The sequence below is a fragment of the Tachysurus fulvidraco genome, chromosome 17 (genome assembly GCF_022655615.1).
Source record: "Tachysurus fulvidraco isolate hzauxx_2018 chromosome 17, HZAU_PFXX_2.0, whole genome shotgun sequence".
NCBI classification, from domain to species: domain Eukaryota; kingdom Metazoa; phylum Chordata; class Actinopteri; order Siluriformes; family Bagridae; genus Tachysurus; species Tachysurus fulvidraco.
In genome coordinates, this window is record NC_062534.1 from 5,455,712 (window position 1) to 5,482,625 (window position 26,914).

Below are 26,914 nucleotides of genomic sequence, written 5' to 3' on the forward strand. Positions count from 1 at the left end.
ACATTTAAATATTTAAATACCCAGCAAAAATGCCCACACTGTGTACAACTTGCCTCTAAAGGGGCAGTTTGGGCATTTTTGCTAAGTATTTGAATATTTAAGTGTGTACAGTAATACTTTGGCTATTTTTGGAACCTTAAGAACATTAACACTAATGGTTTGTGCTTAACAAATACATGCATACAAATCAACATAGTTTTTTTCTTTTTTGTGGGCAGTGTTTTTTTTTTTTCAGCCCACACTCTGGGATGTACACAGAAATCCAGTGTAGGACTGCTGTGTCCTAGTCTGCATTGGGCCATAACATTTTTTTTTTCTTTGCCAAATTGGCCCAATACAGCTTTTTAGTGCCAGTATTGGAACATTGCTGTAGAGTCAATGTCATGTTGAAATACCCAGTGGCACAATGCAGGATGCCAAGATACGAAAGGATGCCAACATACGATTTTTTTTCCTTCCAGAAAGGATATGGATTAAAGAAATGGTCTACATATTCAAAACATACCGTATAAAAATGAGTCACAGAAATCTAAAACTATCCGCGTTTTAACAGCAAAATGAAAAATATGAATAACCAAAAACATGAAAAATCAATCAATCAAAACGTTTTTTTTTTACAAGTGCATTGTGATCCTTGGTAATTTCCACTCAGATAATATTCAGTGTTTAAAAATGTGTTAAATGGAGTTATTTGAATCTCAATGTAGAAGAAAGTAGAAATAAATCTAGGATTCGACATTTATATTAAATATCACAGACCATAGAAATGCTAAATGTTGCCGAACTGGTGCGTTACAAACATCATTTACACAAGGTCTTACAGAAAAGTATCAACAGACTTTCAGCCATAAATACATTCATTAAGCTGCCTTTAATTAAATAACCTTCTTGAGTTTTTTTTTTTAAATAAACGACTGTGAAATAAGTCTTTAATTAGTTCAAATTTTGACTAATTCCAAAGACACTGACTGACAAAAACAGCTACCATTTCATAATGATGTCTTTGCACTTCCTCATCCTCTTCAGATCATTCTCAGACATACAGTATGTTTGGCTTCCACGTCTTAAGCAAAGATCAAATATTAATTTCATATATTGTAATATATAAGCGAATATGGGGCCAAGCATCTTCAACCGTTAACACCAGAGAGACGAGAAATCATTGTAACCATCAGCGATTGATCCTAAAGAGATATATTAAATTTGATGACAATAGTGTATGCCAAGCCATTGCTAAAATGTGCCCTATTTTTGTTTGATAATTTCACAATGAAATTCATTCTTGTTTAGTACAGCATTTAGTGTTTAGTGGTTTGAACGTGTATTTTCAGTCTGTTTGCTCTTATGGGTTCCCTCTGGGATCACTAGCTACTCCACATTGCTCCTGGGTGTGAATGAGCGTGGGAATGAGTGAGCATTTGTGTGTCTAGCATCAAAGCCTTAACAAGTGAACCCAATGTGTGGTTTTTCCCAACGCTAACTCTGAGCAGTGTGAAGAAATGACTAAAGATGAAGAAATTGTTCCAAATATTATATCATGGAATTTGATTTAATGATAAACTTGATATCATAACATGTTATGGCTGATACATAGTAAAGATAGTAAAAAGCTCATCATTAAACTGCAGTGTTTTTTTTTTATAGCTATGGTTAGGTGGAGTTAGAAGTAATGTAGTGTGTTATTGTTGTTTCATTGCAGGTTTTGGGCAAAAATGGCTGACAAGTACTACATTGTGTGGTCACATGATTGTGCTTAGATCTGTTCTTACTCTCTTTGTCCATATTGATACTTCTTGTTTTCCTGTTAGTTGATTTACTTAAAAAAAAAGCAACTGAACTTACATCCAGAACTTAATTCCATGTTCAAACCTGAAATTCCTGGTTATCTTTCTGACATGCAGTGTTTAGCACTTTACATAATGAAAGTTTCCTGTAGGGGCAGTGGCTTAGTGGTTAGCATGATTACTGCACACCTGCTGGGTTGGGGATTCGATTCCTTTCCCTGCTGTTTGTGGTAAGAGTTTCTATTTTCTCCCTGCACTTTGGGGAGGTCCTCCTTATCAACCACTTTAATAGAAACACGTGTATTTTTGTACGTTTGTGATGTTATCCAATGAGCCGATAATGTGGTTGGTGGCAATGCAAAAAAAATGCAATTAGAATAATTAGAGTTCTTGTGATGATTTGAATCCATCCATCTTCTGCATTGTTTATCCTACACATGGTTTCTAAAACATTGCATGACTCAACACCCACAATTTAGAGGTACTAATCAGCCTACAGTGCCTGCCTTTGGAGTGGCAGAGGAACCTGGAGGAACCCAGGATGAATGTGCAAACTATGTGAAAACAGGACAGAGACAGGACTCAAACCCCCATTCCTAGAGGTACGAGGTGAACGTACTGACCACTTAGCCACTTTATATTCTAAATCAACATGGGGATAATGTGATCATAGTGACTTTAACTGTGGCATGATTGTTGGTGCCAGATAGGCTGGTTTAAATATTTCAGAAACTGCCAGAGATTATAATGCATTCTTTTTGCACAGAAGAGTTGCATTAGTGCAAAATGAAACATCATGATATCACATATTTTCCCCAATTCTGATGTTTTTTGTGAACATTACCTGACCAGTTCTCAGAAAGACATACTTAGTAATGAGTATAAACCGGCTGCTACCAATAAAAACCGAGACACACTGTATATTTTTGTTCATGCCTTAAATTTTTATAAAGACTTATTATTACATATCTTTCTGAATACCAATGTAAATATATTAGCTTATAGAAATTAAAAGCAGTATCATTTTAGTTATAATAAAATGTTTTCCCAAACAAGATGCTTTCCTGCAGAAGTTATACAATTAATGATGTAGAAAACCTGTGCATGAGCAGGTGGATAGAAACTAGATCTAATTTATAACTAGAATGGATTTTATACCATTTAAACGGCACAGAATTTGCCACTAATTACTAATCCCACATGTAGAAGAGAAACAAAAGTTGCAAATGAGCCAAGTCATTTTTGGACTTTTAAATGCCGTATAGGCATAAATGTAATTGTAAGTATATGCATTTAGCAACTATGCTCAGCTACGTTCAGCTATGCTGTGCAGGAATAACAAACCCAATATCGCTCAGTAACCTTTGCGTTTAAACCACTGAGCCCGGGCCACCACATCATTGGAATAATCATCTCCTGGGCTGCCGATGTCCATGCGCTCATACGTGCGGACATTACCTGGCCCCATGTTGTAGGCTGCGATTCCTCCTGAAACAGGAGACAGATGTGACAATATAAAGTAACTGTCAAGAAATGCATTAAGTTGGTAAGGGATAGAGACAGTTCAAGTGTTATATATCATGAAAGCCCTATGATTGCATATACAACTTTCTGTTTGTTAACTTAAAGCAACAGAGACTACAAAGTAGATCAGTTTTAAATTACCTTTAAATTGGTGCTCCTTGGGCCAGCTGGGGAATTTCTTTTGAATATCTTTAATGGATTGTATTAGAATTTCGGTGCCTTGGGCGAGGTGCTCCTCACTGTTCCAGGCTCCTGTTGGTGTGTGGTGGTTCTTATCAACCTAATGAGTAACCATGATCATACCATTATTTAACCAAGATTTTTAAATAAACATTTCTTTTTCTATTTATATCTGCATTTTCTTGTGAAAGTTTTATCCAAACGTATAAAATGTACCCTTATAACATTATATCTTACACCTAAGACAATTGAGGGTTAGGGGATTTAATTATGTATTTAACAGTGCTGTGATTTAAGCAACAATTTTGCAATCAGCATCAAGTTCTTTATCCACAGAGTCACTACTTCCCACATAAACTGGTTAAACACCATCATGTACACAGACAGTAAAGAAAGACCCATTACCATTTAAACATTAAATAAGTTATATTTTCCACAAGGACTTTTACCGTTTAAACTGGCTTTAACCTTACTCACTTGCACAGCATCAAAGTCCAAAAGCCCCACCCCAGTGTTGACATGTATTTCTAACACAGAGTAACCCACAGCCACACCTTTAACTGTAACTTCTACTTTTACCTTACACCTCAACCGTATTACACAGGCTTTTATTGTAACTCAACCTGCATGAGTCCAAAACCATTGCCATGGTCTCCCCAGCCATTCTGTAGAATTGACCCAGCCCTTGACTCTCTAGATATGATCCCTGCGATAACAGCTGGGTCAATCTGCTTAGCTCTGCCAACTTTCACAATCATGTTCTTGTACTGCTCCATCCTCTTCAGATCATTCTCAGCCAGTTTATTTGAAGCTTCCACCCCTGTAATAATAATGAGCAATCATCATTATTCTCTATCACATAAGTTTATTATCAATATACATGCAAAAAATTATGGCTCGAAACCTTTGACAGTGAGTTTGTCCTGCCTCGCTGTTTTTTCCGATGCTCCCGTCGTGTCGATCTTTGTAAGGTCTCCAAAAATGCAAGCTAAGGTGAACAAAAAATGATATGAGATCCTAGAGGACAAGCTGTACACTTCAGTTTAAGATGATAACATTGATGATGACATTTCTAAAACTATAAAGCATGTAAGAGAAACCAAAATATAATAACAATTAAAAAAAACTAGCACTTAATACTTGTACAATGTTGTTATTATTACACTAGTACAACTAGTACAATTAATATTAATACACAATATGAGTCAGAAAATAATCTCACCCATGATGGTGGTTCTTACTTCCCTACACAGAGAAAAGAGCTGCAAGTGAGGACGGTTTTGACTGTTAAATAAACCTAAATACTTCCTCTAAATAAAGGAGGAGGAGGTTTTTTCAGTCCATTATTACAACATCGATGGATTTTGATTTGTTTAAATCACAAGTCAGAACAGCCGACAGCTCCACAGTTTTTAATTCTTTCTTTGTATATTTTTATGAATAAGGGGAACTTCCACTTATGCTAAGCTAAAGGTGGCATCACTTGCAGTGCATTTACATTTAACAATAAACAATTGTATAAACATTTACATTTAATACATAAATCAATGTACTGTAATTGTTATTAATCTACCATCTACCTCCATTGAATACATCAAAACAACAGAGGTAGAAAAAAGCAATGAGTAATTAAATTTGATTCTATACTTAGGTATTATTTTGATTTATTTATACTTGAAATTGAATATTTGTAAGTCAATTGAATAAGAAGATGTAAGTCAAGTGAATGCACTTAGCTTACCTATCAATCACCCACACAGTATAGTCAGCATTACAGCTAACTTTAAAATGTATGTAAATTTAACAATAAATAAGGTACCAGTAAGGAGTATGAACTACTGTACCATGTGGAGCTTGAGGATGAGCATCTCTGGCCCTACGTCAGTAAAATAGTTACATATTCCCAAGTAATCTAATTTGTAAAAGCTTGTTGAGGTGCATTTTGCTAATTTGCTAGCATTAACTGTTTAGATAAGTTAGACTGTATTGTTTGCTAATAGTAGTTTTGATTAGCGTTAATTTCAGCAACATAACTAGCTGGGCAACAAGTTTAATTTGAGAACATATAAAAGTTAAACTGCACCCCTTCCACTCAGAGGGTTTGGGCTATTTTGCTGTCTTGACTCCCACCCATGGATAGCTGTGTCATCATAGAAATTTCAAAATGTTGGTTCTGCAAAATACAAACAGACCCCACTAAATATACTGGAACAACAAGAGCAATTCTATTCTCTTGCTATACACTGAAGACATCTGAGTACAGAGTTGAAGGCCCTGCTGACTCATTGGGTAAGTATGCAAGCAGATGTGTTCTTGCAGTCTCGGCGCCCTAACATAACAGTAGGTGCAGTTGTGACTGGGTTGCTGGTTGGGGGTACAACCTGCCACTGTTGGGCCCTTAAGCAAAGCTCTTAACACTTTCTTATCATAGGGTCTTGCATTATGGGTAACTTCTGAAATTGGGATATTTTCACTGTACTTTTGACAAATAAAGGTTTCTTCATATGCACCCAAAGTTAAAAGTAAGTGCAATTTATTATAGGACAATCCGTTCCAATACATAATTACATTACCGAAAGTAATCAGGAAATGAAAGCTGATACTTTGTCCTTTGTCCTTCAGTGTAGAGAAATAAAACTGGCCAATACTTTTAGAGAAGATAGTATTTCTTTTAAAAAACTTTTTATCTTTATATCAGTGTTCAGTATATCAGTGTAAAACCTTATAAACACTGTATATCAGTTTTATCTGGAAGCAATTATGTCCTCATTATGTTATGGTCTATTCACATTCTTCCTGGCTAGAGTACAAGCTTCTTTTAAATTGTAATAGGACACTATTTAGCCAAAACACTCAATTTTATTGCATTCCCATAGCTGTGATAACGCTGTTTTTATGGAGGGAATTTCCAGAAGTTGTAATAATAGAGTTCAGCCCCTTCTTTATTTAAAGCAAGTGGCTACCTATTAATCTCACTTCTATTTGCCAAAGCGACCTGCACAAGGACCATTTTCTCACTGAAATTAAAGATGAAACTCCTTATCGTAGGTGAGTCGCTTGTCTGGATCTGCCACAAAATGATTAGAAGAAACAATTATATAATATCTGACCTTAAAATAAAAATAGAATATATAGAAAGAGAGCTTGTAAAATACAGTGACGTCATCTTGCATAAACATGCTTCTATCTCTTTAGGAGCATTGATAATCTTTCACGCATCAGCCCTCTCGAGTATTTATGGAGATGTCACGAAGATTAAAACCACTGGAGCTTCGGACCAAACAGCTCGCCAAGACAAACTGACTGTAAAGGGTATGCCTGCTTATATTTAATGTGTCTTAATGTGTCTTATCTCTTATGGTTGTTGTTAGAATCTTGAATCCAGCATTTAAGGTGTTCCTTGCTAAAGGGGTCCAAGCTTCATATAAACTGGCTGGGAATGATCTGAGGAGGATGCAGTCATACAAGAAAACTATCCTGAAAGTTGGCAGAGCTATGTCGATGGACCCAGCTGTGATCGCAGCTATCATATCCAGAGAGTCGAGGGCTGGAGCAGTGCTTGTTAACGGCTGGGGAGATCGCGGCAATGCCTTTGGACTCATGCAGGTTTGTTTAAAGCAGTTCTTTAGTAATTAGTTAAAGAGTGAATATCATATACAGTTGATTACTAAGGTTTATGTTGTTCTTTCTGCGGTTGTGAAATTTGGACTATTCCAACTGTTGCAACATTGCTTCTGCTTCACTTTCAGACTAAATGATGTTCTATCTTATGAGCGCTACCTTAAAGCGAGATTTGATATCTATTCTCCAGAAATGGATACAGTACAGTAAATAATTAGATGTAACTCCAATTTCTCGAGGTTGACAAACGTTACCACAAACCGAGAGGAGCCTGGGACAGTGAGGAGCACATCAGACAAGGCACAGAGATTCTGATCAACTCTATAAAACAGATTCAGAAGAAATTCCCTAAATGGCCCAAGGAGCACCAGTTTAAAGGTAAACATGGCATGCTAAGCCCTTGCTCTATGTCAAGAAAAGTTTGTTATACCTCTTATTCAAAACAATGTTGATTTTTTTTCCCCAACAAATGACTTAAGTCAACACTGAACTTAAGGTTCATTATTTTGGGCTCAATAAATAAATATGAAAAAAAAAATACAAAGAATGGTATTAAGTAATTTATACCGACAAACATCCAGTGACAACTGACAAATAAATCTACACAGAAGCCCAGAATACAATATTTCTATAAATAAAATGATTTTAGTGACATGGTTCAACTGATATTCAGGAACTGAATGTACACAAGAATCTGAAGTGATTATGTAAACTTACTTAATGAAACCTGACAAATGGAGGTTTTTTCCCTTTCTTCAACTGTCCAGTTTTGTTGAGTATGTACTAATAATAGGCTCAGATTCATCATTAGATAACGGCATGAATAGGAGGTGCATGTGTTCTTAAAAAGGGAACGAAATTTATATTTAAAATGATTATTTATTTTTTTATTTAAACCAAGCAAACATATGACAAGGAGCCTGCCTGCAGTTCTTCATTATAAAACAAATATTATATTTCATCAACTAGCACGATTGTAAAAGATGTCTAACTTTAAAAACAACAACACTAAAACGTACTGTAGCTTAAAATTACATACCAGCAGTCATAAACACATTAAATAACAACATACTCTAGACTCAAACCTTTCTTTTTTTCCCTGATATTCTTCACTGTGATTTATTCACATCAGTCGACACTGTTTTGCCGTTTCAGGGGGAATCTCAGCCTACAATGCCGGAGTAGGAAACGTCCGCTCCTACGCGGGCGTAGACAGTAGCACCACAGGAAAAGATTATTCAAACGATGTAGTGGCCAGAGCGCAGTGGTTCAAACGCAAAGGCTACTGAGCAACATTCATATTTCCCACAATACTCTGTAAACGGTTATATGAATAAATAAATCCTTATTATGCATTGATCTTTGATGTCTTTTGTGGTTGTTTTATGACTCTTTAATTGTAATTGCAAGAGCAATTCTATTCTCTTGCTATACACTGAAGACATCTGAGTACAGAGTTGAAGGCCCTGCTGACTCATTGGGTAAGTATGCAAGCAGATGTGTTCTTGCAGTCTCGGAGTCCTAACATAACAGTAGGTGCAGTTGTGACTGGGTTGCTGGTTGGAGGTACAACCTGCCACTGTTGGGCCCTTAAGCAAAGCTCTTAACACTTTCTTATCATAGGGTCTTGCACAGTGTTGTATAAAGTACTAGAAAGCAATACTTGAGTAAAAGTACAAGTATCGTACTAGAAAAAGACTTCGGTAGAAGTGAAAGTCACCTTTTAGAATATTACTCAAGTAAAAGCCTTAAAGTATCTGATATATACTGTACTTAAGTATCAAAAGTCATTTTCTGATATTTAATGTACTTCAGTATTTGAAGTAAAAGTAAAAAGTAAAATTGCAGTGATTTTCAGTAGGCATAAGAGGCACTTCATCCAGTAGGAAGAATCTTTCATTCCGATGTACAGAAACATTTCTTGCAAATACGGCCACGGGTGTATAACGTTATCTTCTTCACCCTGTTCACCGCTATCATCGGTGTGGTCGTCTACGACAGGGGCGGCCAACCTGCGGCTCTTTGCCCGGTTTCATGTGGCTCTTACGTTCATATCAAAGTTTGTATTTGTGTCTTTTTATTGTGCGTGTTCGCTTCGCTTGAGTTCAATACGGTATTTTCGTCAAACATGCATGTGAGTGGGATGGAAATACCTCAAAGTTTCTGAGTAGGAGCAAGATCATTTGAGTAAACAATTTGTGTCAAGTTCGCTCTCAAAATGGAAAAAAAGGTGATGATCATGTGTGCCCATGTGTATGATGTGTCTCTTTGCGGTAACACAGTAAAAAATGTGGCTCTTGGTCTCTGACTGGTTGGATACCCCTGGTCTACGATAACAGGAGGTCCTCCAGCAGGTGCTTCAATGGCGGTTTCAGTTGTGCTTTCGCCTCCTTTTGACAACATTACTCTGAAATAGAGCGTGTGGACGTGCGTAATACAATCTAGGAGCAGTGGTTTGCCAAACCTCCCTTATTGCAGTTGCACACATTTCTGCTGATTTTATTTTGTAGTAACGAGTAACGAAGATGCTTAGTGGAAATATAACGGAGTAAAAGTATACATTTTATCTAGGAAATGTAGTGGAGTAAAAGTGAAAGTTGTCATAAATTTAAATAGCTAAGTAAAGTACGGATACGTGAAATTTCTACTTAAGTATGGTAACGAAGTATTTTTACTTTGTTACATTACAACACTGGTCTTGCATTATGGGTAACTTCTGAAATTGGGATATTTTCACTGTACTTTTGACAAATAAAGGTTTCTTCATATGCACCCAAAGTTAAAATTAAGTGCAATTTATTATAGGACAATCTGTTCCAATACTTTTGCTTAATTACATAATGTATGATTTGCCCCAAAAGTAAATGTCAGGAAATGAAAGCTGACACTTTGTCCTCCCATATTCCTCTTTTGATATGAAACTCAAAACCTTCAGTTTAGAGAAATAAAACTGGCCAATACTTTTAGAGAAGATAGTATTTCTTTTAAAAAACTGACGGGTTAACATTATAAAGTAAAACCTTTATATCAGTGTTCAGTATATCAGTGTAAAACCTTATAAACACTGTATATCAGTTTAATCTGGAAGCAATTATGTCCTCATTGTGTTATGGTCTATTCACATTCTTCCTGGCTATAGTACAAGCTTCTTTTAAATTGTAATAGGACACTATTTAGCCAAAACACTCAATTTTAATGCATTACCAAAGCTGTGATAAAGTTGTATTCATGAAGGGAATTTCCAGATGTTGCAATAATAGAGTCTAGTCCTTCCTTCCTTCTTTATTTAAAGCAAGTGGCTACTTATTATTCTCACTTCTATTTGCCAAAGCGACCTGCACAAGGACCATTTTCTCACTGAAACTAAAGATGAAACTCCTTATCGTAGGTGAGTCGCTTGTCTGGATCTGCCACAAAATGATTAGAAGAAACAATTATATAATATCTGATCTTATAAAAATAGAATATATAGAAAGAGAGCTTGTAAAATACAGTGACGTCATCTTGCATAAACATGCTTCTATCTCTTTAGGAGCATTGATAATCTTTCACGCATCAGCCCTCTCGAGTATTTATGGAGATGTCATGAAGATTGAAACGACTGGAGCTTCGGACCAAACAGCTCGCCAAGACAAACTGACTGTAAAGGGTATGCCTGCTTATATTTACTGTGTCTCTTATGGTTGTTGTTAGAATCTTGAATCCAGCATTTAAGGTGTTCCTTGCTAAAGGGGTCGAAGCTTCATATAAACTGGCTGAGAATGATCTGAAGAGGATGCAGTCATACAAGAAAACTATCCTGAAAGTTGGCAGCGCTATGTTGATAGACCCATCTGTGATCGCAGCTATCATATCCAGGGAGTCGAGGGCTGGAGCAGCGCTTGTTAACGGCTGGGGAGATCACGGCAATGGCTTTGGACTCATGCAGGTTTGTTTAAAGCAGTTCTTTAGTAATTAGTTAAAGAGTGAATATCATATACAGTTGATTACTAGGGTTTATGTTGTTCTTTCTGCGGTTGTGAAATTTTGGACTATTCCAACTGTTGCAACATTGCTTCTGCTTCACTTTCAGACTAAATGATGTTCTATCTTATGAGCGCTACCTTAAAGCGAGATTTGATATCTATTCTCCAGAAATGGATACAGTACAGTAAATAATTAGATGTAACTCCAATTTCTCGAGGTTGACAAACGTTACCACAAACCGAGAGGAACCTGGGACAGTGAGGAGCACATCAGACAAGGCACAGAGATTCTGATCAACTCTATAAAACAGATTCAGAAGAAATTCCCTAAATGGCCCAAGGAGCACCAGTTTAAAGGTAAACATGGCATGCTAAGCCCTTGCTCTATGTCAAGAAAAGTTTGTTATACCTCTTATTCAAAACAATGTTGATTTTTTTTTTCCAACAAATGACTTAAGTCAACACTGAACTTAAGGTTCATTATTTTGGGCTCAATAAATAAGTATGAAAAAAATACAAAGAATGGTATTAAGTAATTTATGCTTCATAGCATGGGTTGGTTTTTTCTAAACCCAGATCACAGATCACTGAGATTATTGTTGCTATTTATGTTTGGTTATTACATCTAGTGAAACACCCTTTAAATCTTCTGAGCTCAGTTTTGAGCCCACTTCGCTGACACACCTATAACCTAAGGTAGAGAGAATCACCTGGATTCTTTTCGAGTGCATGCTCATGCATGCTGGGACCTTTTAATAAAGTCATAAAGTCATGCAGCCAATTTTACCATTCTGGGCTTGTACATATATTGGGTCGCTGACAGGTAATAGACAACTATAATCATTTCTGGTGATATGGTTCAACTGATATTCAGTAACTGAGTGTACACAAGAATCTGAAGCGATTATGTAAACTTACTTAATGAAACCTGACAAATGGAGGTTTTTTCCCTTTCTTCAACTGTCCAGTTTTGTTGAGTCTGAACTAATAATAGGCTCAGAATCATCATTAGATAACTGCAATTATAGGAGGTGCATGTGTTCTTATAATGGTGAACGGAATTTATATTTAAAATGATTTTTTTTATTTAAACCAAGCAAACATACGACAAAGAGCCTGCCTGCAGTTCTTCATTATAAAACTATAAAATTATAAAAATATTATATTTCATCATCTAGCACGATTGTAAAAGATGTCTACCTTGAAAAACAACACTAAAACGTACTGTAGCTTAAAAATCCCTACCAGCAGTCATGAACACGTTCAATAACATCAACATACTCTAGACTCAAATCGTTCTTTTTTCCTCTGATATTCTTCACTGTGATTTATTCACATCAATCGACTTACTGTTTTGCCGTTTCAGGGGGAATCTCAGCCTACAATGCCGGAGTAGGAAACGTCCGCACCTATGAGGGCATGGACATTGGGACCACAGGAAATGATTATTCAAACGATGTAGTGGCCAGAGCGCAGTGGTTCAAATGCAAAGGCTACTGAGCAACATTCACATTTCCCACAATGCACTGCAAACGGTTATATGAATGAATAAATCCTTATTATGCATTGATCTTTGATGTATTATGTGGTTGTTTTACGACTCTGCAATTGTTCTCAAGCACCAAGTCTCAAGTGCTGGTTGCAGAAATTGAAAGCATTTTTGGCTCAGTGGGAGTGTTTTCACCTTACGGCTCTAGAGAACTGGATTCCTGAGCTCTGATTACAAAAATAGAGTTTTACACATTCTTCTCATGCATGTATATGGGTTTCTTCAGGTGTCTCAAAAACAAGCTGGTTGGTGAACTGACAACTGAATTTTCCCATGGAGAGAACGATTATGTTGAAGTGCACATGAAGAATAATTTTCAGGAGTTGATAAGGGAGGAAATACAGGATGCTAAGGAAAATCATGACGTGATTTGATCAAGACATGACGTGCTCATGGAAGGATCCCAGATAGTAGCAGAAGTAGCAGAGTCATATAAGACACAGTTAATAATGCACCATCATCAATCTTGCCATGTTTATAACTTTTATAAATGTAGGAAATAAAAAACCTTTAGGACAGTACTACTGAAAAGTATTCAAATTCAATTGTAGTAATAGGGCAAAAAAACAGTCCACTTTTCTTTTTCACTTTAGCCCTTAGGCCCCTTACTTAGTGAGAGAGAACCTTTAAAATGGCTGACTTGTTGACCAACACCCTGAACACTGAACTGAGTGAGACACACCCCAAGTTGTAGGTTGACATCCTTTTGTATTAGCTGTTATGATCTACGCCCTGCCTAATTTTACCACTTTACCACTAATGTTGCACATGCATGTTTCAGCCCTAGCAATGGGTGATGCAAGATTTATACAATACCATATAACAATACCGACACTTTCTATAGGATACATAAAATGTCTGCTCTATGATAAATTGTTTCCAAGCTTCATGGCTTGCAAAATAGTGTCTTCTGCTGTTTTTATTATTGTTTATATGACAGACCTACCTTCCTGATTCACTCTGGCACAAAATAGATTAGTTCTTAAAATACTTGATCCAATATGCAAGTTTATTTTTGTTTAATTGCTCCAGAATTCTTCATCGTTTGAGAGAGTACACGTGTTTCCTGATATACATAGGAGTGTGTATGTGTGAAGGTGTGATAAGAAAGTAGCATAACTAGTTCTAGACATGGGCGTAAATTACATTTAATAGTGGGGGGGGGGGGGGGGCGACAAAAAAAATTAAATTTCTCATGAGCAATTTTTGAAGGGGGGACACAAATAATAGTCTAATTGTACTTATAAAGATTATTATTGTAGCATGGAGACGCGTCATTATGGTTATTTTCAAAGTTTTTCTTCAAAGAAAGTAAAACTATCTTAAAAATAATCACAACAATAAAAACTAGGAATTAAAAAAGGGTTAAAGGTTACAGTGGACTATGCAACAAGCTATTGTAAACAAGCTAACGTTAACTAGATAAGTAAGATTTTAATCGCTAATATAGTAGATTCATGGAAAATGACGTCGGTAATCAGCATTTTTGCCGCAAATATTTATGAATGAATCTGCATCAACTACATTAAAGAGAATCGCTTTATTTAAAGTGAATAAAATAATAAGATAATTATATGTTTATAGAATATAATTATAACAATAAAATAATAAGCCGCAGCCACACACCTGACTCGTGTGTGCAGAGTAGGTGAGATGAACTGGGAAAGCAGACAGTGGGTCAAACCATTGTGAGGAAGCGGAGGGGGGGACTCAACTGTTTCTAAATGCAGTTTTTGGGTTATTTTTTTTCGACTTACACAATTATTTAGGTATACATACATATATTTTTCAAAATAGAGAGTGAGATTTTTTTTTAAATTTTTGACAATCCTCGGATTGGGGGGGACATGTCCCCCCCGGGATTTACGCCCATGGTTCTAGACTATCCTTATTGGTTGAATTTTAGTGCCAGAAAGGCTACATGTTTAAATGTGTGGTAATGATAATTGAAAATCAGGCCAGTGTGTTTTTTGTGTCAGGGTTCGTTAGTATTGATATTTAAGCACTGGAGCTTATTTGTTGTATTTAAAGGATTATAGCTTATTTCCTCGGGATAATTCATGGAATCATGCGAAGGTGGATGTTCTGCTACAACTGGTAAATAACGACATCTCTGATTAGATTTGTTGCGCCAATTCAAAACTTTTACTCACTTCTTCAGAAAGTTAAACTAATGATGTGTTCTCTCTGACACGTACATACCATAAAGTGCACATTTAACACTGAAGACATTGTGGTATGTATGTATGTAGTTTTACTGCATGTTTCACATCCAGCCATCAAATTGAGATGTTGCAAGAAGGTAGGACAGCCTAAATAAAATGAGTATGATGACGGTATTTAGGTGTGTGAATTACTCCAGATGAAGCAGCACATTTGATTTATTAAAAACAACATCGTTTTTATATATAAGATGAAATATTTTTCGTACGATGTTATGACTGTGTAGCATTGCTAGCTCACAGTCTATCATGAGCTCAGGTTACTGTCTGTATGGAGTTTAACACTCACTGTAACATTCTCAATGGACTAATATCTGATTCCAGAGACAATACATTTGATTAATATTAATATCTATATTAATATACTTTTTCACAATAGTCTTACATTAGATCAGTGTTAGAAGGATGGAAAGGGGCGGAACTGGTGTAGATTGGATAGATTGTAGATTAATCTATTGGGACACATGATACAGGGGTGGCTTCATATAGTGTTTGTGTGTGTGTGTGTGTGTGTGTGTGTGTGTGTGTGTGTGTGTGTGTGTGTGTGTGTGTGTGTGTGTTGAGAGGAGGAGAAAGAAAAACCCCTGTCCTGCACCGCTATTTCTGTATTATAAATATTTTTGCTAAGAAGTTTAATATTAATCAACCGTTTTCGTCATTATGATGAAAAATCGGGAAGAGACAAATGGTGAGAAACAACTTTTTGTTTCTTGATTACATTTTTAATGCTGTTTTAAGTTTTGTTTTCTTCAAAAAAAAGTCAATAAATTTAGTCAATTTATAACTTAATTAAATTAAGAAGGGATGAAAACAGTCGGATTACGGAAACCTTTACAAATATCAGCAGCTACATTTACTGAAGTATCACGAACATCTGCTTTGTTTATTATTTTTACAGGAATGAAAGTGCGCGCATGCGCAGTACAGCCCGAGCGGCACATACGCCGAGCAAACTGTTTTTTGTTTGTTTAAATAACAAATGATAACAAAATAATTTTCACTTCTTAAAATACTAATATAACAGAAAAGAAAAGAAAATGTAAAAATAGAAAGAATGGGGTATCAAACAATACAATAAATATAAAAACGAGGAATTAACAGCATTGCAGACGTCTATAGTTTTGATAGCTTTTCGGCTTGTAAGTCCTTTTAAAGTTTATAAATAAATGGTGATTTTCAGCTTAAAATGAGCAGTGCAAGTCACTAAATGCGCGCTGGGACCGAACTGCGCATGCGCTAAAGTCCTAGTACAAGTTAACATGTATTACACACGTATTTATTTATTCATTCATTCATTTTCTACCGCTATATCCGAACTTCTCGGGTCACGGGGAGCCTGTGCCTATCTCAGGCGTCATCGGGCATCAAGGCAGGATACACCCTGGACGGAGTGCCAACCCATCGCAGGGCACACACACACTCATTCACTCACGCAATCACACACTATGGACAATTTTCCAGAGATGCCAATCAACCTACCATGCATGTCTTTGGACCGGGGGAGGAAACCGGAGTACCCGGAGGAAACCCCCGAGGCACGGGGAGAACATGCAAACTCCGCACACACAAGGCGGAGGCGAGAATCGAACCCCGATCCTGGCGGTGTGAGGCGAACGTGCTACCCACTAAGCCACCGTGCCACCCACTAAGCCACCGTGCCCCCCCACACGTATTTATTATTATTTTTTCCCCTTTGGCTGCTCCCTGGTCGCCACAGCAGATCACCTACATATTAGATTTGGTACATATTAGAATACTATTACTTTTCTACCCAAAGTCATCTTTTCTTTTTTTGGGGTTTGTAGTCCTTTTTATTGGCTGTTTATGGCCAGAATGACACAACTGTAGCTCAAAATTTTGTCACATAACCTTATTTTTTGTTTTGAAAGGTGACACCACAGTATTAACTTAAAATTTTGGGGTACTGCAGTATGCTTGTCTGTCTTCCCTGAATCTTCCTTCGTTCGTCACATAAGAAATGTAAACAAGCCGTAAAAACGTGCAAACTTAACTTCATATGATATACATGTGATTTGTTGACCTGCTGAATTGTTTTATTGATTAAAAAAAAAAAGCTCAAAGCTTTTTTCTAGGTTTTTTCTGTTATTTTTTCTAGGTTGCATTTTTGGAGATCTCATGCAGATCAGTACGACTGGAGCGTCTCCACAAACGGCTTCCCAGGACAACTACACCATAAGTAGTATGTCTCTTAACTTTCATTGTACCTGTGTCTTGTTCTGTTTACAATGTTACTAACGTTTTAACATATTGTTGATCAAGATGTTGCCGCTTCACATAAAATGGCTGAAGTTGATCTGGAGAGGATGAACCAGTACAAGTGCATTATCATGAAAGTTGCCAGAGATAAAATGATGGACCCAGCTGTGATGGCGGGCATCATATCCAGAGAGACGAGGGCTGGATCGAGTGGATCAGGACTTGTCGATGGTTGGGGAGATCATGGCAATGCCTTTGGGCTTATGCAGGTTACTAAAACAGTACATGAGTAATACGAAATTGCTTTCTTTAGATATATAATGCTGAAATGTGTCATGTGGCAAAAAACATCGTTAAATGACTAAATGTTGTTTAGAATTATTATAGATTGAAAAGATTGAAAGAATTATTATAAATTGTTATAGGTTGACAAACGTTACCACCATCCAGAAGGAGCCTGGAACAGTGAGGAGCACATCGCTCAAGCTACTGATATTTTGATCACTTTCATAAAAGCAATTCAGCAAAAATTCCCAGATTGGTCCAAGAATGATCAATTTAAAGGTATAAACTTCATTTCAATTTAACTTCAGGGAATACTTTTTAAAATTCTTATATACCACAATAACTTTACTGACATTTTCATTTGTTAATAGTCAAATAGTGTTGTTGATTCTGTTCAGTTAGAATTTTCCATAATACAGCAGCATGGTTTGGATAATACTTCTGTTTACAAGGTTTATTAATCTGCTTCTTCTAATATATTATTTCCATAGTAACAACATACACAGAGATGCATACTTTAATAAAATGTTAGTGTAATCATTTTTAATTCAAATTTCTATGGAATAAAAGGAATAAAATTGGTAAAAAAAAAAAACAATCCATTTCAGTTTGGTAACAGTAACTCTGCTTCAGGTTTAGATGTGTTACACTACTACATCACTATCTTGTAACTGCTGCTTCATCGTGTCAAATTTCTTATTTAGCTGAAACAATACTATTGTATATTTACTAAATAATGTTACGATTTGTCCTGTTTCAGGAGGAATCGCAGCCTACAACGCTGGCCCAGGAAACGTCTGCTCTCTTGAGGGCATGGACATGAAGACCACAGGGAAGGACTATGCGAATGATGTAGTGGCTCGAGCCCAGTGGTTCAAATGCAATGGCTACTGAGCAGTATATCTCATGATGCACTGTGTAACATATACTACTTGTTTAAAATTTATCCTTATACCGTACTAATTGATAATGTGGATGATAAATTGTGTTTGTCTTTCTTCCTAAGGATCAAACACCAATATAGTTAATAGTATTATAAAATGTATTTGGCAGTTGTTTATTAACAATATTACAAACGGCCAATGTAATGTGTCCACGTTTCTCCTTGAATAAAGGTGTCACTGCAAGTCAATAAAAAGATGTATTCAGTCTAATTCTAAAGATTCTTCTCTATTCCATTTGGCATAGTCCCTTCTAAGATGACCATGTCCCCATCTACAAAGCACGAGGGTTACTGAATGGTGTTAATGAGTATAAAAATGATGCCAATCATATGCTTTGGTGTTTACGGTCACCGCATATCAATTTACTTCAAGAAGTAAATGAGATGTGAAACGGTTTAGGGTCAGTCTGCTCCTCATATCTCAACACTTTATTGAAATAAAAAGTCATACAGAAACATATTACAGCACTAGCATTAGAATTAGCATTAGTTCAGTAGAGGTTTAAATTTGGTTGGATTAGTTTAAGTTATTGTTTTAGAGCCAGAGCCCTGACTTCAAACTGACAGTGAAATCAAAGAAAAGGACAAAAAGAAAGAAAAAGAAATTTACGCCTATTGAAATATAGATATTTTGAGGAGGAGTCAGTTAGATTGAGAGATCAGATGACCAATAGGAGCTCTATATGAGCAGAAGGCGGGTCTTCAGGAGCCAAACAGGAAGTGAAGACGACGTGGGAAGGTCTGAAGTCTGTGGTTTTAAAATGCAGACCATTCCGGATATTTTATGTGATGTCGCGTCGACATGTTAATCAGGCAAAGGATGTTTTCTTTAAGGGCTCACGTATGGCTGTGTTTATTTATGGTTTACCTTCTGGACCTGTGTATGTGTACAAAAGGTAGCCTGCTTGCTAACAGCTAATTGTTTATTATGATTCCCCATGTCACTGATGCATCATGTAATTATGGGGCACGAGATTATTGAGTTAATTAACGTGATCTTTAATAACCCATGTTCATTATACTGCATGATCACGTTATGAACCTGTTCTTTTTCTTCTCTTCATAGGCAAATTAAATGTGCTGTACATTATAGCTGATGATTTGAGACCCACTCTTGGTTGTTACTCTGATCCAGTGGTAAAATCACCCAACATTGACCAACTGGCCTCTAAAAGCACCGTGTTCTACAACGCCTTTGCCCAGGTAGCTTGAGTTTACACACAGATCTCTTACACACAGACAGATCTCTCTCACGCACGGACAGATCTCTCTCACGCACGGACAGATCTGTCTCACGCACGGACAGATCTGTCTCACGCACGGACAGATCTGTCTCACGCACGGACAGATCTGTCTCACGCACGGACAGATCTCTCTCACGCACGGACAGATCTCTCTCACGCACGGACAGATCTCTCTCACGCACGGACAGATCTCTCTCACGCACGGACAGATCTCTCTCACGCACGGACAGATCTCTCTCACACACGGACAGATCTGTCTCACACACGGACAGATCTCTCTCACACACGGACAGATCTGTCTCACACACGGACAGATCTCTCTCACACACGGACAGATCTCTCTCACACACGGACAGATCTCTCTGTCTCAGACCACTTAACTTTTCTCACACGGGTCGCTCACCCACCCAGATCCCTCTCACACCCAGATCCCTCTATATGTTGCTAATCATTTCTAATTATTACACGTTGGTCTAAAGGTTAAATACAACTTCTGATTATGAAAATCAAGCATATTTCTGTCTGAGTCTAAAATATGACGAGTATTTATTTTTATATTTCTGTATAGCCTTTTAAAGGTTGTTCTGTTTTTCCTTTCTCCAAAGCAAGCAGTATGTGGCCCAAGCAGGACGTCTTTCCTTACAAGTCGAAGGCCAGACACCACCAGATTGTACGACTTCAACTCCTACTGGAGAGTCAGCGCAGGCAACTACACCACGCTGCCTCAGTATTTCAAATCCAAAGGCTACACCACGCTGTCTGTGGGGAAGGTCTTTCATCCAGGTGCCTGATTTTTATTTTTTTTAATGGCATTCACTGGTTTTGTGTCAGGTTTATTGTTATTCAAATATCCCTTCATTCCCTTGCTCGATTTCTGCCTTGTTTGTAAATAAGAAACGTCCTTCATTCCCATTACCTATAACTATGTTGTCTGCATTTGCACTAATAACGTCTTTGTCTTGTTTCTGACATAAAGGCATCGCCTCCAATCACACGGATGATTACCCATACAGCTGGTCTGTACCACCGTATCATCCACCCTCTTTCAGCTATGAAAAGAGGAAGGTTAGTGTGTCAGTGTGAGAGAGCCTGCATGCTTGCTACATTCTTTTTAGTTCAGTGGTGTCTGCTTATACACCAGGGATGGCCTAATAATGTCTGGAATCCTGTAATCTGGCCCACTAAATCAATTTGGAGTCTAAATTGAAAATGATTTTGTGAAACTGAGTTAGATGCAATATGATTCTTCTACCAGGGAACAAAATAGAGCAATAATCACCCTTATTTGGAAAGTGAAAATGTTTCTGGTCACTCGATCGATCGTCACACCCACGTACGGTTCTTCCGCCAAAAAAAACTGAAAGCACACAGTTGTTCAGCATGTCCTTGTATGCTGTAGCGACGTACCTGCGCACAAAGCGAGTTTCATGAAGACACGGTTTACCAGGATGTTGTGTCCAGCCCAGAGCCCTGACCTCCACCTCACTGAGCACCTCATACTGACTGCACCCCAGTCCTGATCCCCTCACATCAGAACCCTGATCTCACTAATGCTCTTTTAGCTGAATGAACCCAAATCCTCACAGCCACACTTCAACATCTAGTACAAAGCCTTCTCAAAGAGAATATAACGACAAAAGAGGAATAAATCTGGAATCAGATGTACATATGGAATGATGCTCGAGTGTCAACAAGCTTATGTCCAGACAATGTTCCTTGATTGACTGATTGATTGTGAGGCCACTTGATTTTGGACTACCTGGAATGTGGCGCTTTAACAGTCTCTCCAGAGTTTTTTTTTTATTGTTAAGGTTAGAAATGCACAAATTTGTGATGCAACTTCAGGATTTTTTCATGAAAAAAAAATTTCATTTTAGCATGAAAGTAACCTCGCATTTCTTCGCTTCACTGAGTGAGAATGAAAATGCTAGACAGAGTGAAAGAACTTAAATTTTTTTATTATATTTAACGTTGTGATGATCGATGACCATAGTTCACAGCCTGAAATCTTAGCCATAGTCTTCCTAGCTTTGTATTGAACACAGAAACACAATACGTTATCACCAGAGACCTTATCAGCACCATGGCTATATTGTTTTATCCTAGAAATTCTTTCTGTGCTGAACATAGACACTCCGTGATCGTTTCTTTTGGTCCTTTTGAAATTGGGACATAGAAACTTTTATTTTGTCACATATTTTGTCATTACAGCACAGTGGAATTCTTTTCTTTATATATCTTAACTGAAGAGTTTGGGATCGGAGTGCAGAGGCAGCTGTGATGCAGAACTCCTGGAGCAGGGAGGGTTAAGGGCCTTATTCTGTTGCCCACCAGTGGCAGTTTGGCAGTTCTGGGGGTTAAACCTCGACCTCTGAACAACCCAGAGTATTTTTGAGCCAACACTGTTTCAGAATTTTTTTTAATAAACTCTACAACTGTCTGGAAAACCCAGAGGAAATGATGCAATGGAGAAAAAAAAGAATTCATTTCATGTAAAAGTTTCCTTATAATTTTCCTCTATTGTATGAAAATGTTTTTAGGTTTGCAAAAACAAAGACGGGACGCTTCACAGTAATTTGCTGTGCGCTGTGAACGTTTCTGAGATGCCTATGAAAACGCTGCCTGACCTGGAGAATGCAGCCGAGGCTGTACGACTGCTCAAAGCTGTGAAAGACACGGAGAATCCTTTCTTCCTTGCAGTGGGCTTCTACAAACCTCACATTCCCTTCAGGATCCCAAAGGTACATAAAATACAACTACTGTATATGTATTTGTATGTTAAATATAGGAGGAAATTAAACACAATGTGTTGCTGGGTCACAGGAATACCTCAGGCTGTATCCCATTGAGAACATGACCCTGGCTCCAGACCCAGATGTTCCTAAGAAGCTTCCAGAAGTGGCCTACAACCCCTGGACTGACATCCGGAAGAGAGAGGATGTCCAGGCTCTGAATATCAGCTTCCCGTATGGACCGATCCCTAAGGACTTTCAGGTACAGCCTTTTCACATTCATTACATCAGTTAGTCAGCGACGTGTCCTTTAACGTGTTGCGTGCTCTTTCCATAACTGTGAAATCTACACCGCATACTGTATCAACAGTGACACGCTTTACTTTTAATTATTAGTCTTAGAATCTGTCCTGCCACGTGATTGGCTTATTAGATGGATGAGTAAGTGTATATCACTTATATGATCATTGTAGATTTGCTTTCTGTCTGTTTTTGTAGCTGCGTATTCGACAGCACTATTTCGCAGCTGTATCGTATGTGGACGCCCAGGTCGGAAAAATCCTGCAAGCCCTCGATGATCTGGACCTGGCCAAGAAAACTATTGTGGTGTTCTCCTCAGACCACGGTTTGTGCATTCCCCCATATATATATAAATATATACACACATACACAAGTTGAGTGCAAAAGTTTGTACCCCCATACTTTACCTTTAATTGAACAGTTTATCTATAATTGAAAATCCTTTACAAATTATATATAAGGGTGTAAATATATATATATATATATAAATATAAACAAAGTGTGAAAATAAAGCTGTGTCCTGAATATTTCACATTGAGGGGAATAAACAAACAAAGCTAGAAGAGCACAGAGTATATTGGATGCAGTTTAAAAAGTAAAAGATGGAAGTAGAAAATATTCGATTTCCAGTGTTTCTCCATTTCGTTAGACAAAATTAATAATAATAACAAATCAGTGTTTATTTATTTACGTTGCTAGTTTCCGCCACTAGATGGCAGTGTTGAAACATCAGGATTTCTCTCATCTGCTGTCTTTTAAAGCACAAACTCAGACGTTTTCTTTTACAGACGCACAAGTGATCTGTATATGAAAATACATCTCAGCCATTGATCTCAGCCTGCGGATGTTTAACCTCCGTCGCCGTAACGTTTAGCATACGTGCTGACTCACAGCCTGAGAAAAGTAGCGCTGTTTTACTTGAAGAATTATGCTAATGGGACAGAAAATCCTTAATCATAGACACCTGGCTGCTGTAATGAAGCAGACAGCAAAATGAGGCGGTGTATAAGATTCTCATCGCAGTGTGTGTTCCAGGATGGTCCCTCGGCGAACATGGGGAATGGGCCAAGTACAGCAACTTCGACGTAGCCACCCGTGTGCCGTTAATAGTGTACGCTCCAGGTGTGACCTCACCTCTGCCTTGGCCCGGGGAGAAAACATTCTCTTATGTAAACGTGTTTGAAAACACACAGGAGCAGTTTGACGAAGGTAAGCACACTTGAGGCATCTGTCTCGTTCTCCGACTGTGAGACAGAGTCCTCCGAGAGCCATTAGATGAAGCCAATTCTTCCGTATCTGATTTCAATTTGGAGGGAACATTTACTGCCTTTTGCTTTTCAATCGAGCCCGAACGTTTCCTGTGTGTACCGTTGAGCTGCTACAGTGTAAAATAGAATAATTTAACCCCCCCCCCCTTTTTTTTCTTCTTTTCCTTCTTGTGCTCCACTGTTATGACTTTAATAAGCACACTTTTTGAACGAATGACACTTTTTTTGTTCGGATGTTACAATATTTTATATCTCAACTTTTATTTTTTAATTACTACTAGTAATCGTTTTATAGCATGGAGGTTCTTTTTTTTATTTTATTTTATTTTTTTAATTCCATGAACTGTTTTTGTACTGTTCTTCAGCTGTGCTCTTGAATTTCCATGCAGAAGTCTGGACCACTTTCCTAAGGGAACACTGCCTAAATCCAGTGTACGGATTTGTCTAGCTCAGTGTTGCCTACAGCAGAGATTTGTGTAAAGATTTGTATAAATAATCTTTTTTTTTTTGCCTAAAGTGAAGAACATGCGCACACACACACACACACACACACACACACACACACACACACACACACACCTATGCAAACTTATTAGTCATTGTCTAATGGCAGTGTGTGCTGCTCTTAATACACAGTCATTTTAGATCTTATTTTATTTGATAGCTTTCACAACAGCTGTAATTTTTTTCAATCAAAAAACGTGGTTTAGATTTGTTTTTTTAAAATAAATGTTAGTAGGCCATCATTACATCAGATTTGTTTAGGTCAGATTTTAGCTTGTTGAATTCCCAGCGTGTTGGGTTCTTGAATCCGATTGTTCAGCAGCTATCGAGTGACACTATTTCTCATGATTTGTTAGCATTCGAATTCTAATCCATTTTTGTTTCTATGGTAACAGATCGTTCATAGGGAACTGTATGGAAGGTGCGCTATGTAAACAAAGCCTAATAACAACCAGATTTTAAATCGTGTGCTGTGTATTGAAGAACAAATAAAAAAAACAATGTAAAAATTGTTGTAGTTAAATGAAAATGAGAGAGATGAAGTTTATTTGCTGCATCTGTGGTAGCAGTTAGATATCTGATGTGGGAAAGTCTTCAGGACAACCCCTCCCCCCTCCACCCCCATTTATTTATTTATTGTCATTACCTACACGTGGAAGAATGTCGAAGCTGTTGAGTCATTTTGAGTATAAAGATCTGGTATAACTTTATTTGTCAGGATCTAATTTACTCTCATTTCCTCAATGAAACGTCTGTGTGTCAAGATTTCCAGACATGCTGTCAATGAAAAGTAATCGACTTCTGGATGTAACAACAATTCAGCTCAGTGTCACACCACCTAGTCTTGACTTCTTTTCCTAGAACACTGACTCGTCCATGTTGTATTTCGTACTTACTGTATTCAACGTCAACTGTTAAACTTGGACAATCCTGTCAATCATCTGCCTTCATAGTCAAGCTTTCTTGATTTCTCTCTTTGGTCAGGATTTTGGCGGTACTGAAAGTTGGCTAACGTTGTCTGTGACTTCCCACATTCTCTTTTGTGTTTTATAGGAAACATATGTAATAGTTGTAACCTTGGGAACCTGTACAACGGTCCAAGAAATATACTGAAAAAACTGTCCTGTGTATCCTTGCTGTTAGTTGCAGCACTGTTAATACCCACAATGCAAGTATCCATAGTGTCACAGTTGCTGTCATTGTAGCTCATGTGCTGTAGGAACATAAGTGGCTTTGTATGACTTTCTCATTCCTTCAATCATCTTCCGCTCTTATTTGTCTCAGGTTTTCTGGTGCGCAGCATGGTGGAGTTGGTTGACGTTTTCCCCACCCTGGTGTCTCTGGTAGGCCTCGCCACCATCCACCACTGCCAGTTACCTTCCTTTAAGATTGACCTGTGTACCGAGGGTTCGAACCTCGTACATCTCCTTGGGCGGCATGAGCACAGGGCTAACCATGAAGCGTATGCTTTCAGCCAGTACCCTCGCCCGTGCGACTATATCCGGGATGATTCGGACCTGCCTTCACTTGCTAATATCACCGTAATGGGCTACTCCGCACGCACCACTGACTTTCGCTTCACTCTGTGGGTGGGTTTCGACCCCTCTCGCTTCTATGCCAATCTGAGTGACGTGCACGCCGGTGAGCTTTACATCCTCTCCCAGGACCCGAACGAGGACAACAACATTTACTACGAACAAAATCACGCCAAAGCAGGGATGTTGAAACTGAGTATGTGGCACTCGTGGACGGAAAGTCTCAAAGAGCACACGACGTACTTTAGAGAGACTTTGAAGAAGAAAAAAATCACTTTTTTAAAAAAAAATCACACTTGACAAATTGACAGTTTATTTAAAGGGAAGCAAAAATGACCTCATATCAAAACACTTGGCCTGTTAATTCCTGTGGTGTTGAACAGAGTTGAAATGCATTTAATTTTAACAGACAACACTAAAGATTTAGTGCTAAATGAGAACACTACAGAGACCAGTACAGATTTTAGCAGTGTAGCAAAACACTGATGATAAAACAAGTTACATCTAGAAATATGTTTTTTATACCACTGAGAGGTTTAATAGGTAAAAAATCACAAATGTTATGACTCTGATATGCACCGCAGTGATGATTGCATCATCGAGATAAGGGAAATGATTCAGTCAGATAAATTAGCACTGTTTACTTCTTCTCATGTCTTCACCTGCTACACAGTGTTTTAAAGACCATCTCACACCTTTTTTTTATCCTCCAGTCCTCTTGCTGTTGTTATTTTCAATACCGTTCACACCCACAATGCTTTAATTACTCTGAATATTAAATATTCACGTAGAACCCAATAAACGTATTATTTTTTCAACCTAAACGTATTATTTTTTCAACCTAAACATAACACAAAAGCAAGTCTTCTTGTGTCTGTTCCTTTTCCTCCTGAAATGTGTTTTTATAAACGTGAAGCAGGAGTGTGCGGCTGAGGGTAACCCTCAGGGATCGGCTTTAGGTGCCAACAAACAGCCTTCATTGCCAGCTGCTTTCGTTAAGAGCAACGTTCACACAGTCGGATATGGATCCACACGCTGATT

General features: G+C 37.7%; 5 protein-coding genes across 8 annotated transcripts; 4 read left to right on the forward strand and 1 right to left on the reverse strand.

The window, feature by feature from the left end:
- Positions 1–2,705: 2,705 nt before the first annotated feature.
- On the reverse strand, positions 2,706–4,840 carry LOC113647750 (lysozyme g). Its single transcript, XM_027154656.2, has 5 exons — positions 4,711–4,840; positions 4,393–4,476; positions 4,112–4,308; positions 3,450–3,588; positions 2,706–3,272 (listed from the first exon to the last, which is right to left on the reverse strand). The coding sequence occupies exons 1-5, from the start codon at positions 4,712–4,714 to the stop codon at positions 3,139–3,141; spliced, it is 558 nt and encodes a 185-aa protein (XP_027010457.1). The 5' UTR covers positions 4,715–4,840; the 3' UTR covers positions 2,706–3,138.
- A 1,539-nt stretch (positions 4,841–6,379) lies between these two features.
- LOC113647721 (lysozyme g-like) lies at positions 6,380–8,468 on the forward strand. Of its 2 annotated transcripts, none has more exons than XM_047802086.1 (5): positions 6,380–6,536; positions 6,684–6,800; positions 6,898–7,094; positions 7,349–7,487; positions 8,242–8,468. In XM_047802086.1, the coding sequence occupies exons 1-5, from the start codon at positions 6,518–6,520 to the stop codon at positions 8,292–8,294; spliced, it is 525 nt and encodes a 174-aa protein (XP_047658042.1). In that variant the 5' UTR covers positions 6,380–6,517; the 3' UTR covers positions 8,295–8,468. The 2 variants fall into 2 exon arrangements, with proteins under 2 accessions (XP_047658042.1, XP_027010395.2); XM_027154594.2 differs by having other exon boundaries at positions 8,265–8,468.
- A 1,868-nt stretch (positions 8,469–10,336) lies between these two features.
- LOC125139130 (lysozyme g-like) lies at positions 10,337–12,644 on the forward strand. 2 transcript variants are annotated; one of them, XM_047802085.1, is made up of 5 exons: positions 10,337–10,497; positions 10,642–10,758; positions 10,955–11,037; positions 11,293–11,431; positions 12,441–12,644. In XM_047802085.1, exons 1-5 carry the CDS (start codon positions 10,479–10,481, stop codon positions 12,572–12,574), a joined length of 492 nt encoding a protein of 163 aa, XP_047658041.1. In that variant the 5' UTR covers positions 10,337–10,478; the 3' UTR covers positions 12,575–12,644. The 2 variants fall into 2 exon arrangements, with proteins under 2 accessions (XP_047658041.1, XP_047658040.1); XM_047802084.1 differs by having other exon boundaries at positions 10,338–10,497; positions 10,841–11,037.
- A 1,918-nt stretch (positions 12,645–14,562) lies between these two features.
- LOC113647773 (lysozyme g-like) lies at positions 14,563–18,501 on the forward strand. Of its 2 annotated transcripts, none has more exons than XM_027154698.2 (5): positions 14,563–14,720; positions 16,962–17,045; positions 17,126–17,331; positions 17,488–17,626; positions 18,108–18,501. In XM_027154698.2, the coding sequence occupies exons 1-5, from the start codon at positions 14,684–14,686 to the stop codon at positions 18,239–18,241; spliced, it is 600 nt and encodes a 199-aa protein (XP_027010499.1). In that variant the 5' UTR covers positions 14,563–14,683; the 3' UTR covers positions 18,242–18,501. The 2 variants fall into 2 exon arrangements, with proteins under 2 accessions (XP_027010499.1, XP_027010500.1); XM_027154699.2 differs by lacking the exon at positions 14,563–14,720 and adding an exon at positions 15,378–15,533.
- Positions 18,502–18,986: 485 nt separating this feature from the next.
- ids (iduronate 2-sulfatase) lies at positions 18,987–26,691 on the forward strand. The gene is made up of 9 exons (XM_027154696.2): positions 18,987–19,186; positions 19,357–19,493; positions 20,140–20,317; positions 20,511–20,599; positions 22,075–22,275; positions 22,358–22,528; positions 22,765–22,891; positions 23,602–23,775; positions 25,623–26,691. The coding sequence occupies exons 1-9, from the start codon at positions 19,093–19,095 to the stop codon at positions 26,171–26,173; spliced, it is 1,722 nt and encodes a 573-aa protein (XP_027010497.1). The 5' UTR covers positions 18,987–19,092; the 3' UTR covers positions 26,174–26,691.
- The last annotated feature ends 223 nt before the right edge of the window (positions 26,692–26,914 follow it).

Excerpts from the sequence above, each read along its gene's own strand:
- LOC113647750 (XM_027154656.2), bottom strand. Across the intron at positions 4,309-4,392 it reads GGACAAACTCACTGTCAAAG|GGGTGGAAGCTTCAAATAAA; the intron begins GTTTCGAGCCAT and ends TTATTATTACAG. Across the intron at positions 3,273-3,449 it reads CAAGGAGCACCAATTTAAAG|GAGGAATCGCAGCCTACAAC; the intron begins GTAATTTAAAAC and ends CTCCTGTTTCAG.
- LOC113647721 (XM_027154594.2), top strand. Across the intron at positions 6,801-6,897 it reads AGACAAACTGACTGTAAAGG|GGGTCCAAGCTTCATATAAA; the intron begins GTATGCCTGCTT and ends TCCTTGCTAAAG. Across the intron at positions 7,095-7,348 it reads ATGCCTTTGGACTCATGCAG|GTTGACAAACGTTACCACAA; the intron begins GTTTGTTTAAAG and ends CAATTTCTCGAG.
- LOC125139130 (XM_047802084.1), top strand. Across the intron at positions 11,038-11,292 it reads ATGGCTTTGGACTCATGCAG|GTTGACAAACGTTACCACAA; the intron begins GTTTGTTTAAAG and ends CAATTTCTCGAG. Across the intron at positions 11,432-12,440 it reads CAAGGAGCACCAGTTTAAAG|GGGGAATCTCAGCCTACAAT; the intron begins GTAAACATGGCA and ends TTGCCGTTTCAG.
- LOC113647773 (XM_027154698.2), top strand. The coding sequence starts at position 14,684 with ATGGAATCATGCGAAGGTGGATGTTCTGCTACAACTG. Across the intron at positions 14,721-16,961 it reads TGGATGTTCTGCTACAACTG|GTTGCATTTTTGGAGATCTC; the intron begins GTAAATAACGAC and ends TATTTTTTCTAG. Across the intron at positions 17,627-18,107 it reads CAAGAATGATCAATTTAAAG|GAGGAATCGCAGCCTACAAC; the intron begins GTATAAACTTCA and ends GTCCTGTTTCAG.
- ids (XM_027154696.2), top strand. The coding sequence starts at position 19,093 with ATGTTAATCAGGCAAAGGATGTTTTCTTTAAGGGCTCACGTATGGCTG. Across the intron at positions 19,187-19,356 it reads CCTGTGTATGTGTACAAAAG|GCAAATTAAATGTGCTGTAC; the intron begins GTAGCCTGCTTG and ends TTCTCTTCATAG. Across the intron at positions 22,892-23,601 it reads GGTGTTCTCCTCAGACCACG|GATGGTCCCTCGGCGAACAT; the intron begins GTTTGTGCATTC and ends TGTGTGTTCCAG.